Source organism: Dromiciops gliroides, chromosome 2 (genome assembly GCF_019393635.1).
Source record: "Dromiciops gliroides isolate mDroGli1 chromosome 2, mDroGli1.pri, whole genome shotgun sequence".
In the NCBI taxonomy this organism is placed as follows: Eukaryota; Metazoa; Chordata; class Mammalia; order Microbiotheria; family Microbiotheriidae; genus Dromiciops; species Dromiciops gliroides.
The window spans coordinates 297,514,903-297,530,523 of NC_057862.1; the positions used below are offsets into that span (position 1 = coordinate 297,514,903).

The window sequence follows — 15,621 nt, forward strand, 5'->3', positions numbered from 1 at the left end:
CATTATTATATTTTATTTATAAATTATTAAAATTGTTTAAACAGAGATCAGTTAAATTTTTTCATGTAATAAAATGAAAAAAAAATCATTCCAAGAAAGAAACAAAAATTGGAAGTGACCTAAAGGGTCATGGAGAGACACATGGTCCACGCAAGGAGGTAGGACCACATTATCAGCAATGAATTTCTTGTAGGAGGTGGCATTAAAAACCTTGGCAGGAAGCACGGAATCAGAAAAAGAGGTGAACCAGTCATACGAAGACAATGGCTAGACATTCAAGGTGCTACCTTGGGCCTCATGAAATGGTAAAAGACCTAGTGTGAGGCTTTCATCCTAAAAGGCGGATCTTCTGTGAAAGATTTTTGACAGGATACAAACAAGAGTTATGCATAAGAAAGTTTTGGAAAGGTTATAATATGTACCAACAGAGGACAGAGCTTTATGGATAGGCACCTGAATGAATTGAAATACTAAGGTAATAACAATAATGCTGATTGTAAGCATCCTTTCTGCCTCTTTACAAAGCCCTTAAAGTAAAATTAAGTTGAAGGTCAAGGTTTTTTTCTCTTTCTTGGGTAAGCTTGTAAGGGAAATGGAAGCAAATGTATCTACCTGCTCCTTTAAGCATTTGCATCATGACATCTGGTGGGAACTCTTGGTTATTCTGCATGGCTTCACGCCTGTACTTGATCCATTCTTTTCCCACCTGACGCAGAAACCTTATGCTCTCCCGGGTCTTGTTTATCAACTTCCGTTTCCCTGGTGAAAACTTAACAGGGTGTTCATTTTTGTTTCATTATTTCAGAGGACAATTCCATTCAATTCAGAAAAGACACGTTAAGGTTTTGCTGTGTACAAAGCCCTGTGCTAGGTCCTGGGGATGTAAAGATAAATATCAAACAGATCTTGCTCTGAAGGAGCTTATAATCTAATGTGTGCAGTGAAGAGAGGGGAAGTGGAGGTGGGGAACAAACCCAAAAAAGTGTGATAAGAAGGGAGGGTTAGGAAATGGTAACTGAGGTTTTTTGTTTGTTTTTTGGTGGGCAATGAGGGTTAAGTGACTTGCCCAGAGTCACACAGCTAGTAAGTGTCAAGTGTCTGAGGTCAGATTTGAACTCAGGTCCTCCTGAATCCAGGACCAGTGCTTTATCCACTGCGCCACCTAGCTGCCCCGGGTAACTGAGGTTTTGAAAGAATGAGGGGACTTCCCATAAATGGAGTTGGGAAGCAGGGGTTCCAGCACAGAAAAAGGGATAAGGAAAGGCACAGAGATGGGTGAGGGCAGCATAAGAAAAGAGTACAGAAATTAGTCTGGTTTGCTTGGAACACAGCATGTTGGCAAAATCTTTTAGTTGCAAGGGATCTCGGAAGTCATCTAGTCCAACTCACATTTTGGCAGGAACACCTTCAGGAGCATTCTGAACAAATGGTCAGGAAAATGGGAGCGATATTCAAAGAGGATGGAAAAATAAGGTTAAACCTAATTATAAAGGACCTTGAATGCCAGGATCAGGAGACAATGGGGGCTAAGCAAGTAGAGGATTCAGATCCAAGTGGAGTGCTTCAGGTACCAATGTGGAGGAGACAAGGTAACAGCACATTAAGAAAGTGGTTTTAAGGGCAGCTAGGTGGCACAGTGGATAGAGCACTGGCCCTGGAGTCAGGAGTACCTGAGTTTAAATCCAGCCTCAGACACTTAACACTTACTAGCTGTGTGACACTGGGCAAGTCACTTAACCCCAATTGTCTCACTAAAAAAAAAAATTTAATTAAAAAAAATAAAGTGGTTTTAGTTTTAAATCACTGATCAGGTAGAAGAAGCCCCAAATTTTATAGATGCCACAATTTTTCTTTCCTGGGCTTTGCCTCCCCTAATCTGTTACAGAGTCTCTTCCACCCCACCCTTCATTTAGTAAATCTATGCCACCACATGGTCCAGAGTTTGAGTGTTGTACTGTTATTTAATCAATTCCTCTCTATAAAGATGGTCCCTCCATCTAGAAATGAGATCTTCAAGGGCAGAGACCCTGCTAAGAAGACCTGTTAATTGAATGCTTATTGGATTCACTCAAAAAAAAAAAAAGATTCTGGTTGGCCAACTACTTAGGATAATTTCTCTTGCCTAAAAGACGTTGTAATGTGCTAAAAGGAGAAATAGCCTAGGAACTGGGAGAGTAGGTTGTAGTATTAGTGCATCCATTTACTCATTGGGTAAATTATTTCCCTTCCCTAGATGTCAAATTCTTCTTTAAAATGAAAGAATGGGACTAAATGATATCTAAGGTCCTTTACAGCTGTCTAGTCTACGTTCTATGACTTCAAGGTCCCTCTCACCTCAATATTCTTTGCTTTAAAATCAGTGATGACTCTAATAGGATATTCATTCAAGAATGCTAGATTAGTACCTTTGCAAAGGGAATTCTGGCCAGAGTCATGCCCGTGATGATGTTTTGTATTGCAAGAAGAAATGGCTTCTGTTCATCAACCAAAGATTTAAACTCCATTCCAAAAAATGCCTGCAGAGAAAAAGAGGCAAAGTGTTGATAGTCAAATCATTTTGGGGTGGAAAGCTATAAGATCAGCTGGATATGGAAAGTGCATTGGACTGAGAGTCAAGAGAACTATTTTGTAACCTTGGTTGAGCCACTGATCCTCTGTGGTTCTCAGTTTCTGCATCTGTAAAATGGGGGAGTTGGGCTAGACTATTTAAAAGATTTGTTTTCACTTCTTGCATTGTAAGAATATATAACACTTTGGGGCAGCTGGGTAGCTCAGTGGATAAAGCACTGGCCCTGGATTCAAGAGGACCTGAGTTCAAAACTAGCCTCAGACACTCGACACTAGCTGTGTAACCCTGGGCAAGTCACTTAACCCTCATTGTCCCACAAAAAAAAAAATAATATATAACACTTAAGGGACTGATGATCGATTGACTGCTGGTGATCCTACAGATTCATGACTTTTTGGAAGATCTATAGGAAATATTCACATCTTAGACTGGGATCTTCATTAAGGGGAAGAAGATTAAGTTTAATGTTGCCTCAGATAAGACAGAATCCTACTATATGGGACAATTTAAGACAGAATCCTATAAGGGACCTTTTCTGCCTTTAGGGAGAGAAATATCATTCCATCTTAGCGACATCTCAATCCCTTATACATCCTTCCCAGAATCCACATGTCAGGGCCCAGACTTCCATAATGGGGCCATAAGTATTGGAGGGTGGTTGTTTGTTATTGTTGTTTGTCCGTTCTCAAAGAGGACCATGACACTGGGATGATGTCATGACTTGCAGTGAATTGGATTTAAGCAAGAGAGAGCTGTTCAAGGTCACCAACCTCACTCTCTCTTCCAGAGCCATCTGGATAGATTTCTAGGAGTGTGTGAAGTTGACAAGGCGACAGAAGGGAATTTTTCTACTTATTGCAAGGAATCCTTCACTTTTCTTCAATCATCTATAATCTCTTGAAATCCATAAAACTTTAACTCATTGTTCTTACCCTGCCCATTCCCACTGAGGGAACAGGTTCTAGTGTTGGTCTCCTTATAGTTAACTCATTTCCCCTTATGCTGTAAGCTCAATTACAATATCTTTGCAGGCAAATGTCTTTCATTCTCTCTCTCCCATCCTTTCTTATTTCCCTTTCTCAGAATAAGGTATTTTTAAAAATCTTTATTGGAGAAAATGCCAAATTTCATAATGAAGTCAGTAAAAATAAAGATGTAATTTTTTTTGTTCTATTCAATTTCAGAGACCCTTTGAAATCTCAGTCTAGGATGGGATAGAGAATGTTCTAAAGTGTAGGATTTCAAGGAATGGATTTGGGCTGGGAGTCTACAAAGAATCAGGAATTCCTTCTGACCTATGGCCATAGAGTTATGCTTGGAAGTTCCTAAGTTGTTTTTTGTTTTGTTTGTTTTTTTGTTTTTTTGCGGGGCAATGGGGGTTAAGTGACTTGCCCAGGGTCACACAGCTGGTAAGTGTCAAGTGTCTGAGGCCAGATTTGAACTCAGGTACTCCTGAATCCAGGGCCGGTGCTTTATCCACTGTGCCACCTAGCCGCCCCCCCCGGAAGTTCCTAAGTTTAAAAGGCAACCACTCTCACTGTATCTTCTAACACTTAGGGCCTCATTATAGAAGTCGGGGCCCTGACATGTGGACTTTGGGGAGGATGTATATAGGACTGAGTAGTTCATCATGACATGTCAGGGATCAAGTGCTAAGAAAGTTCGAAAGTGATTCAAACAGTGCCAGATAGGTGGTGTGGTATAGGAAATCAGTGCACATTCTGACCATCACAGCCATGTAGTTCTTATGCTCATGATATTTGAGAGGAAGATGCAGCAACAGTATATTCCAAGATTTGTTGGGCTGAACAATGAATAAGAAGTACCTTCTCCAGAGATGAGTTGGAGCTGTATTACAAGAATCAGTATGTACCTTTAGGATACTTATTTTGTGATAAAGCTATAACTAAGAGGACCAGGCTATCTATTTTGTCTATGGCCCATAAGAATACTATTATTTCTAAAGTTCCAATTGTCTTTAAATCAGACCACTTTGGGGGCAGCTAGGTGGCGCATTGGATCCGGCCCTGGAGTCAGGAGGACCTGAGTTCAAATCCAGCATCAGACACTTAACACTTCCTAGCTGTGTGACCCTGGGCAAGTCACTTAACCCCAACTGCCTCACAAAAATAGATAGATAGATAGATAGATAGATAGATAGATAGATAGATAGATAGATAGATAGATAGATAGATTGGACCACTTTGATTCTGGAAAGTTTGACTAATCTTAATAGCCTTCTGGCTACCTTTCAGGAAGAGGCTGAAGGACTGGTTTCTCACATGTGTTTAACATTGTATTTTTCTCTTTACGCTCCACTGCATAACTTTCTGTACCCCAAATAATATAATCTGCCATATAATGACTTCAACCCTATTATGATACACATAGTAGAATAGTTCTTTTTGTTTCACTACTTTTTCTGTATTAAAATAAAATATCAGAATTACAATAAACCAACAGAACACTATATTTTGCTACTGATTAGTGGGCACATAATATCCTATAATTAATAGATTGCTTTAAAATGGTTTGTGCTGGGTACAAAAAAGAGGGAATGTGGAAATATATATTGAGTTCCATCTAAGTGACCCAATGAATGGAGCACTGGACCCATTGGAATCAGGAAGGCTCATCTTGATGAGTTGGAATCCAGCCTCAGACATTTACTAGCTGCAAATGGTTTAGGAAAAGGATTCGCCAGCAAATGTGGACATGTTTGATTTGATGAATCAGAACTGCTAACTGACCTCTGTAATTATGTTTTCTCATATTGTGGAATTTAGTCTGTGTGAGGATACTATAAATTGTAACTTGAAAATGCTTCAGGTGAGAGAGAGAGAGAAAGAGAGAGATTATCAAAGGCAAGATGACTTTGTGTTTCCTTTTCTCACTAAGCAGAGCTGCTTAGAATTAGAATAACTTAATAAATATTTATCTCTGGCAGGTTTGAGCCCAGAACATAAAGCAATGGATCTTTTCTTCCACATTATTTTACTATTAAAATAGTGGAGTGACCAAAAAGGCACTTTATAAAGAAATGTACAGTATTCAGACTGTAATGGAAAGAAGAAATCAGGTTGCCTTGGCCAAAATATAAAAGCCTAAAGAAAAAATAAATTAAGTAAATTGCTTTTCCATTCTCTGCTCATTGACATGATGATAGAAAAGTCCCTTAGACCAGTGATATCAAGAATATAAAAGAAGAGAAGAAGACCTGGGACAGGACCTTGGGCAGTACCTACAGTTTATGAGAATTATGTGGTTAATGAGCCATTAAAGTGGACTGGGAAGGTAATAAATGAACCAGGAGAGGGTAGTGTCACAAAAACCTAGAGACGTGAGGTACAAACTGTAAAGGGTTAAACATGTAGCCCAAGGGTTGCATACAGCTGCAAAACTTCAGAGGTGTTGAGGGGCAGCTAGGTGGCACAGTGGATAAAGCACTGTACCTGGATTCAGGAGGACCTTAGTTCAAATCCGACCTCAGACACTTGACATTTACTAGCAGCTGTGTGACCCTGGGCAAGTCACTTAACCCTCACTGCCCTGCAAAAAAAAAAAAAACCCCAAAACAAAAAACAACAAAACCTTCAGAGTGCTGCCAGAACAGATTAAAGTATAATTTGGAAATGTTGAATAAAATAAATAAAAATACAAAAGAAAAAGAAAGGTCCCTTAGTTACCTTAGCAGTTATGGCATAAATGGTCGAGCATATCATATCTTGCATGCATACTTCAGTCTGCCCATCAGCCTTAGCTTCCAGTATTTCCATCATTTGCTCTGCTTTTTCATTGATTGCTCCCATCAAACTCATCAAATAACTAATAAAGTAAGCATAATTATATGATGTTTAACAACATTTTCCAGCTAGACAAATAGGAAACATCACAGAATGGTAAATAGAGAGCTAGTATGAAGAAGAGAAGGAGGGGGGAAAGGAGGAAAGGAAGGAAGAGAAAGAAAAAGAAGAAAGTAAAGGAAGGAAAATGAGAAGGAAAATAAGGAAGAGGAGAAGAGGAAGAGAAGGAAGAGGAAGAGAAAAAAGGAGGAGGAGGAGGAAAAGGGGAAGAGGAGGGGAAGGAGAAAGGACAGGTAGCAGTTCATAATTCAAAAATCAGTTTATAAAACACAGAATGCCAGACTCCAGAGAAACTTTAGAATTAGAGAACTATGCAGTATCAAAATTAGAAACATGAGTCAGCGCCAAGATGGCAGAATATAGGCAGCAACTTAGCTGAACTCTCCCCAAATTGCCCTCCAAACAAATTAAAAATCATTCATGCAATTGAATTCTGGAGTGGCAGAGCCAATAAAAGGTCAGTATAAGGCATTTTTCCAGCCTGAGATAACTTAAGAGGTCAGCAGGATAAGTCTGTGACACCACATAGTGACTGACTAGATTGTGGCTTGGGCCACACTAGTGGTAGGCCCAAGGCAGCTGCAGCAGTGGTGGCAGCAGTAGCTTCAGGAGCTTTCAGCCCACAGAAGGTGAGGTGATTGGACAAATGGTCAGAAAGAGATTACAGGGAACCCTTTGCTGGCACTGGGTGCAGTACTCTCTTGTATTGTCCATACAAGGCAGGTCTGGGTTGCAGTTAAGTATTAACTCAGAAATTCCACCATCAATGAAGTCTGTGACCTTGGTTTTCTGCATCTGCACCAGGGTGGGGCTGGGGGTAGTTTCTCAGAATTCAACCAACAATATAAAGAGCAAATGCTTATATCTACGGGAATAAGTGCAAAGTCAGCCATGAGTTGAATCAGACTCTGACTGCCTCTCCTTTTCTCCCTTCTTCACAACGGTTTATAATGGTCAAAAATCCCCAAAAATGGATCTGCAAATGGAGGTAATAGATAACACCTCGCTTGCCCACCAACTGGAGCCAGTCAAAAGTAAAGAAGCATCTCTAATATATAGATGGGACTCCTCTACTAAAGGGGGGAATCTGGGAAGCTAGGAAGGAGCTGCCACAACAGGACCCCAATTAGGACACTTGCCTGGAAGAGAGCAGCATCAATTCTATCCCCAGGATGTTGTAAAGGGTATCTTTTAACCAATCTCACTTGTAGTTCTCAACATTTGTTTTCATAGGATTTTTAGCTCCAAATTTTTCTCCCACCCTCCCTCCTCCCCAAGACAGAAAGCAATCTGATACAGGTTATATATGTGCAATCACATTAAACATATTTGTGCATTAGTCATATTGTGAAAGAAGAATCAGAGCACAAGGGAAAAACCTCAAAAAAGAAGGAAAAAAAAATCCCCAAAGTAGAAACAGTATAGTTCAATCTGCACTCATAATCCACAGTTCTTTTTTCTGGATGTTGAGAACATTTTCTATCATGAAGTTCTTTGAAATTGTTTTGGATCATTGCATTGCTAAAAAGAGCCATTTTCATCACACAATGTTACTGTTAGTGTGTATAATGTTCTCCTAGTTCTGCTCCTCTCAGTCAGCATCAGTTCATGTAAGTCCTTCCAGGTTTCTCTGAACTCCTCCTGCTCATAATTACTTTTCTTTTCTTCTTTTCTTTTTTTTTTTGGTGAGGCAATTGGGGTTAAGTGACTTGCCCCAGGGTCACACAGCTAGCAAATGTCAAGTGTCTGAGGCTGGATTTGAACTCAGGTCCTCCTGAATCCTGGGCCAGTGCTCCATCACTGTGCCACCAGCTGCCCCTCATCATTACTTTTCACATTGATTTTTTAAAACTTTGTGTTCTGTTTTCTTCTTCCCTCCCTCCTCAACCCTCCCTATAAAATCAAGCAATTCAATATCATGTGCAGTTATGCAAAACATCTTCTCATTAGTCAGGTTGTGAAAGAAAATAGATAAACTAACTTTGGAAATAAGTCTTATTCTCTTTCTACCATGCCATGCTGGCTGCCAAATAAATGTTATTAATTAAAAGAAAAATTTATCTTTCTTTATCTGACTTGATACTTCACTCCCAACCCCACTCATCCTCTCTGCCTCCTTCTGAATTAGCATGTGAACTCTTCTGTCCATCAGGAAATTGTTATATCTCCACCACTGCCAAAAAACAGTAAAAAGATCATTTATGGGCAAACTAGAAACACTTGAGATTTAGGCATAGTAATTCCAGCCACCCTAGTCTTGCACTTCTGTGGCCTCAATATGAACATGGATATGACTTACTATGCCACCTTCTACTGCCTACTCACCTTCGTTGAAAAGCTAGATCAAAAATTCTCCGCTGCTTGTACCAAATTTCATGATCAATTTCTGACACCAAACCTCTCCCTAAAAATCTTAGAAAAAGAAAAAGACATGTTACAAGATCATAATCTGTGTCCCTTAATACATAATCTTGATGAGTTGCTGCATTCCAAAAAAAAAAAAAAAACACCCTAAAACAAACAAAAACCTAATGGCCAATCCATATATGGCTAGGCCATTCCCACAACTGGGGCTAAATTCAAAGCCATTCCAGATTTGCAGTAGCCCAAAGAACTTGGAATTCACTGGAAAAGTCTTGGAGGGGCCAGGTTCCATCCTGCCCCAAAAGAAGCATTGGAGGAGGATGTCAATGGAGGTCTGTTGTTCAGTCATGTCCAACCCATTTGGGGTTTTCTTGGCAAAGATGCTGGAGTGGTTTGCCATTTCCTTCTCCAGCTCATTTTACAGATGAGGAAACTGAGGCTAACAGGGTTAAGTGACTTGCCCAGGATCACAGAGTAGTAGTGTCTGAGTCCAGATTTGAACTCAGGAAGAGGAATCTTTCTGACTTCTGGCCCAGGGCTCTAGCCACTTTGCCACCATTTGAATTATAATAGTGATAACAACAGATGCTCACATTTCTATAGAGCTTTGTAGTTTACAATAATTTTGGCAATCACACTGTGAAATACGTTGTGCAAGTATGAGCTTACAGCTAATAGATCACCCTGCCTCCTTAGTCCACTGTCTAATTTACTCTGTCCATGCTACCAATTAATTTTCCTAATGCACATATTTGACCATGCTATTACCATTCTCAAGACTCTTAAGTGGCTCCCAACTGCTTCTCAGAAAAGAAAAAAAAAGAAGAAAAAAAAAGGAACTCTTTTGTTGAACTTTAGGATATTGTACCATCAGGGTCCAAGCTACTTTTCCAACCTCATTATAATCTCCTTTCCAAACTGGATTACTAAATGATCCTCGGTTTCAAGAACTGCACCTAGGTGTTAGAGTGGGTAGAACACTGGACCTAGACTCAGGAAATCATGGATTCAAATCTTAACTCAGACACATTTAATAGCTATGTGAGCTTGGACAAGTCACTTAATCTCTGTTTACTTCAGTTTCTTCTTCTATAAAAGGGTGATAATAAAAGTGCCTCCCAGGATCATTGTGAAGATCAAATTAGATGACAGTTGTAGTGCTTTGAAAACATTAAAGAGTTATATAGATGCTAGCATTTATTATTTCTAATTTCTCAAAGCACACTCCACCACCTGTACCTAGAATGGCTGCTTCTACCCAACTTTTATTCTTTGCTGTATCTACGTTACTGTCCTAGATTTACAGAGTCAGGAGTGACCTGGGTTTGAATCTGCCTCTGCAACTTAACAGTTGTATGGTCATGACAAAGTCATTTAACTGCTCTGAACCTCAGTTTCCTCACCTGTAAAATGGGTGTGACAATACCCGTAGCATCTATCTCACATGGTTTTTGAAAGGATCAAATGAGATAATGTGTACAAAATGCTTCATTGATCTTAAAGCACAGCAAAAATGTTAGCTATTATCACTGTTGTTATTATAAGTCTTTCTCTTAAAGGTCCAGCTTTGACAATACCTCCTTTTTAATTTTTAAATTTAAAATTTTAATTTTATCTTTTAAATTTAATTTTTTTAAATTTTTTCATAAATTCTTCCCAAGCCACCCCCCCCCAAACTAAAAGGAATTATTTCCTTCTTTGGTTTGTTAAACTACTCAATCTCTCCTTGATATTTTGATCTCAATTTAACTTGTACCATAGTCTATATAGGAAGAAACTCTTCAAAAACAGAGGTTGTTTTGTTGTTCAGTGATGTACCCCCCTGAACACAGTAGACATTTAAAAACATCTTGTATGCTGAATTGAATTTATTGGACCATAGGGATGAGGTACCCAGGGAATGACTGAACCCATCAGTCTTTTCTACTCATCCCAAATATATTTTGTTATAATATATTTTACCTTTCTCCAAACAAATTCTGTAGATTCAGATAGATTTTGGGATCCTTTTTGTATTTGGGGGACATCAGGAATACCTAAAGAGCAAATTAAATTTTTTTCTCTTATTAGTATTACACACCTTCATACCTCTAGTTCTTTCTATAAAGATAGTAAAAGACCATCAAAGGTAACTACTGGGAGGTGGGGGGCAACTAGGTGACACAGTGGATAAAGCACTGGCCCTAGATTTGGGAGGACCTGAGTTCAAATCCAGCCTTAGATGCTTGACACTTACTTGCTGTGTGACCTTGGGCAAGTCACTTAACCCTCATTGCCCTGCCCAAGAAAGAAAGGAAGGAAGGAAGGAAGGAAGGAAGGAAGGAAGGAAGGAAGGAAGCATTATATAAATGTTAGCTATTGTAACAATCATTATCATTATCTTTTTGCATCTTGACTGTCTTCCAACATGCTACCTATCCCTTCCTGCTTCGTGGCATCCGCAGATTTGATAAGTATGCCATCCTTTATGCAAGTCATTGACAAAAATGCCAACCAGTATAATAGCAAACACAAAGCCCAGACACACACCACTGGAGGCCTCCCCCAAATTTGACATTAAATCATTGCTGACTAGTGGTAGGGGCTGATTATCCATCCAGGAAATGTTACAAATAAATCTAGTTGTCTTAGCCTGCATCTTTTCCACATGAATGACATAAAATGCTCCATGAAATGCTTTGGAGATAGCTAGGTAAACTATACATCCACAGCATTCTCAGATCTAACAGTTCACTAACCCTGTCAAAAATGGAAACAAGGTTATCATAGCATGATGTTCTTGATGAAAGCCTGCTAGTTTGGTCTTTTCTATCACATCTTTTCCTCTCTTCATTAAGCATATTGTTAATCAAACATTCAATCAGCAAGCAGTTATTAAGTGCCTACTGTATGCCAGAAACAGTTCTAGGTGCTGGATATACACAGACAAAACTGAAACAGTCCTGACCTTCAAAGAGTTTATATTCTAATGGGAAGGACAACAGGTATGTATATGAGTTGATACACAACACATCTAAGGTAACCTAGATGGAAAGGCAATTGAAGCCTGAGGGTGTGAAAAAAGGACTTCTTGCAGGAGATAGCAGTTGAATCAAGTCTGGAAGGAAGCCAGAGATTTTAAGAAGCAGAATTAAGGAGGGAGGACAGTTAAACCAAAAGGAACACCCAGTGCCAAGGCCCAGAGACAAGAGATAAGAATATAATGGGTTAAGAATAGCAGAAAGACCAATATAATTGGATTGTAAAGTGCCTGAAAGGTAGTGATGTTTGATCACTTAATAATGGAAGGTTGGTACCATTTAAAGAGTTTTAAATGCCAAACAGAGGACTTTATCTTGGAAGCAATAGGGAAGCACTAGAATTTATTGAACAGAGGACTTTAGTAACAATATGGAAGATGAATTGGAGTGAAAGACTTGGGGCACGGGGCAGCTAGGTGGCACAGTGGATAAAGCACTGGCCCTGGATTCAGGAGGACCTGAGTTCAAATCCGGTCTCAGACACTTGACACTTACTAGCTGTGTGACCCTGGGCAAGTCAACCCCAATTGCCTCACCAAAAAAAAAGAAAAAAAGAAAAAGAAAGACTTGGGGCAGGAAGGTAAAAAGAGGACCACTGCTATTGTCCAGGTGAGCAGTGATGAGAGCCCTAACTAGAGTGGTGACTATGTGACTCTATCTCTTGTTGCTAGACTTTGTTGATAATATATAGAAATGCTGGTTATTTATGTGGCTTTATTTTGCATTTTACATTTAAGTTGTTAATAATTTCAAGTAGTTTTTCATTCATTCTCTAGGTTTTTCTAAGTATAGCATATCATCTTAATTTTGTTGCTTTATTGCCTATTCTAATTCCTTTAATTTCTTTTTCTTCTCTTATTGCTACAACTAATATTTCTAGTACAATATTAAATAATAAAGATGATAATGAACATCGTTGCTTCACTCCTGATTGTGTTGGGAAGGCTTCTAGTTTATCCCCATTACAGATAATGCTTGCTGGTGGTTTTAGATAAATATTACTTAACATTTTAAGGTAAGCTCCATTTATTCCTATGCTCTCTAGTGTTTGTGCGTGTGTGTGTGTGTGTGTGTGTGTGTGTGTGTTTGGTTTTTTTTGGTGAGGCAATTGGGGTTAAGTGACTTGTCCAGGGTCACACAGCTAGTAAGTGTTAAGTGTCTGAGGCTGGATTTGAACTCAGGTCCTCCTGACTCCAGGGCCGGCATTTCTATCCACTGCGCCACCTAGCTGCCCCTCTAGTGTTTTTAATAGGAATGAGTACTGTATTTTGTCAAAGGCTTTTTCCGCATCTAATAAAATAATTATATGATTTCTGTTGGTTTTCTTATAGATATAGTCAATTATGCTGATAGTTTAATAATGTGGAAACAGTCTGGCATTCCTGGTATAAATCTCGCCTGGTCATAGTGTATGATCCTTTTGACATATCCCTGGAATCTATTTGCTAGTATTTTATTTAAAATTTTTGCATCAATATTCATTAGAGAAACTGGTCTCTCATTTTCTTTCTTTGTTTTGGCTCTTCCTGGTTTGGGTATCAGCAACATGTTTGTGTTGTAAAAGGAATTTGGTAGGACTTTTTTTCCTGAATTGTTTACATTGTAGTGGGAATTAATTGTTCTTTAAATGTTTGGTAGAATTTGTGAATCCATCTGGTCTTGGGCATTTTTTCTTACTTAGTTCATAGATGGCTTTTTCAATTTCTTTTTTCTAAGATTGGGTTAGTTAAGTATTTTATTTCTTCTTCTGTCAATCTGTATAATTTATATTTTTGGAGATATTTATCCATTTCATTTAGATCATCAAATTTATTGGCATATAATTGGGCAAATTAGCTCCTAACAATTGTTTTAATTGCCTCTTCATTGGCGTTGAGTTCATCCCTTTCATTTTTGATACTAGTAATTTAGTTTTCTTCTTCCTTTTTTAAAAAATCAAATTAACCAATGGTTTATCTATTTTGTTTTTTTTTTTCATAAAACCAACTTCTAGTTTTATTTTATTAGTTCAATGGTTTTCTTACTTTCAATTTTATTATTCTCTCCTTTGATTTTCAGGATTTCCAATTTGGTGTTTAGTTGGGGATTTTTAATTTTTTCATTTTCTAGGTTTTTTTAGTTGTATGCCCAATTAATTGATCTGCTTTTCCTCTATTTTACTGACATAAGCAATTGGAGATATAAATTCCCCCTCAAGTACCACTCTGGCTACATCCCATAAATTTTGATATGTTGTCTCGTTGTTATCATTTCCTTTAATGAAATTATTTATTGTTTCTATGATTTCTTCTTTGACCCACTTATTTTTTTAGGATTAGATTATTTAATTTCCAATTATTTTTAATCTCTCTTTCCATTGTCCATTAATAAATGTATTTTATTGCATTATGATCTGAAAAGGATGTGTTTACTATTTCTGCTATTCTGTATTTGGTTGTGAGGTTTTTATGTCCTAATACAGTCAGTTTTTGTGTAGGTGCCATGTACTGCTGAGAAAAGGTAGAATCCTTTCTATTTCCATTCAGTTTTCTCCAGAGATCTATCATATTTAATTTTTCCTGAATTTTATTTACCCCCTAAACTTCTTTTTGTTTTTTTGGTTAGATTTATCTAGTTCTGAGAGGGAAAAGTTAAGGTTCCCCTACTTGTAGAGTTCTATTATCTATGTCCTCTTGTAACTCATTTCACTTCTTTAAAAATATAGATGCTATACCATTTGATGCATATATGTTAAATATTGATTTAACTTCATTGTCTATGGTGCCTTTCAGAAAGATATAGTTTCCTTCTTTCTTTATTTATTTATTTATTGTGAGGCAATTGGGGTTAAATGACTTGCCCAGGGTCACACAGCTAGTAAGTGCTAAGTGTCTGAGGCCAGATTTGAACTCAGGTACTCCTGATTCCAGGGCCAGTGCTCTATCCACTGTACCACCTAGCTGCCCCTATCTCTTTTAATTAGATCTATTTTTGCTTTTGCTTTGTCTGAAATCATGATTGTTACCCCTACTTTCTTTGCTTCAACTGAAACATAATACATTCTGCTCCAGATCCTTTCCCCTGTGTGTATCTCTGCTTCAAATGTGTTTCTTGTAAACAACATATTTTATTGGTTTTTAATCCATTCTGCTATCTGCTTCTGGTTTTATGGGTGAGTTCATCCCATTCACATTTATAGTTATGATAACTAACTGTATTTCCCTCCAAGCTATATCCAACCTGTTTATTCCCTTCTCTCTCTTACCTCCATCCTTCCCCTCCTCACAAGTGTTTTACTGTTGATCATCACCTTCCCAACATACCCTCCCTCTTATTAGTCCCCCCACTGCCTTCTATTATCCCTGTAGGGTTTTTTTACTTCCTTATAGGGTAAGATAGATTTCTACATCCAACTAAGTCTGTATGTTACTCCCTCTTTAAGCCAATTTCGATGAGAGTAATGGTTAAGTTTTGCCCACCCACCCTCCATTCCATCTCCCCCTTCTTCTTCCAGTGCAATTTCTTTCTCACCCCTCTATTTTTGGGGGGTATCATCCCATCAATGTCACCTTATATCCACACCTTCTGTCCAATATATATTCCTTCTAATTGTTCTTACAAATAATAAAGTTGTTATTAGTTACAAATATTGTCTTGCCATATAGAAATATAAAGTTTAACCTTATTGAATTCTTCATATTTTGTTTTTCTTGTTTCTTTCTTTTTTTGCCTTTTTTTATGTTTCCCTTGAGTCTTGTATTTGGAGATCAAATTTTTTATTCAATTCTGGTCTTTTAATTAGAAGTGCTTGAAAGTCTTCTATTTT

At 38.2% G+C, this 15,621-nt stretch overlaps 1 protein-coding gene across 2 annotated transcripts in view; it reads right to left on the minus strand.

Moving 5' to 3' along the window:
• The window catches only part of LOC122741711 (cholesterol 24-hydroxylase), a 46,170-nt gene that overhangs the window by 19,277 nt on the left and 11,272 nt on the right, over nucleotides 1–15,621 (minus strand). For both annotated transcript variants that reach the window (XM_043985438.1, XM_043985437.1), the window contains 5 exons: nucleotides 10,759–10,832; nucleotides 8,758–8,844; nucleotides 6,256–6,394; nucleotides 2,406–2,516; nucleotides 613–769 (listed from right to left, as the gene is read on the minus strand). In XM_043985438.1, the coding sequence (XP_043841373.1) occupies nucleotides 613–769; nucleotides 2,406–2,516; nucleotides 6,256–6,394; nucleotides 8,758–8,844; nucleotides 10,759–10,832 (568 nt within the window). The remainder of the gene's footprint in view (nucleotides 1–612; nucleotides 770–2,405; nucleotides 2,517–6,255; nucleotides 6,395–8,757; nucleotides 8,845–10,758; nucleotides 10,833–15,621) is intronic.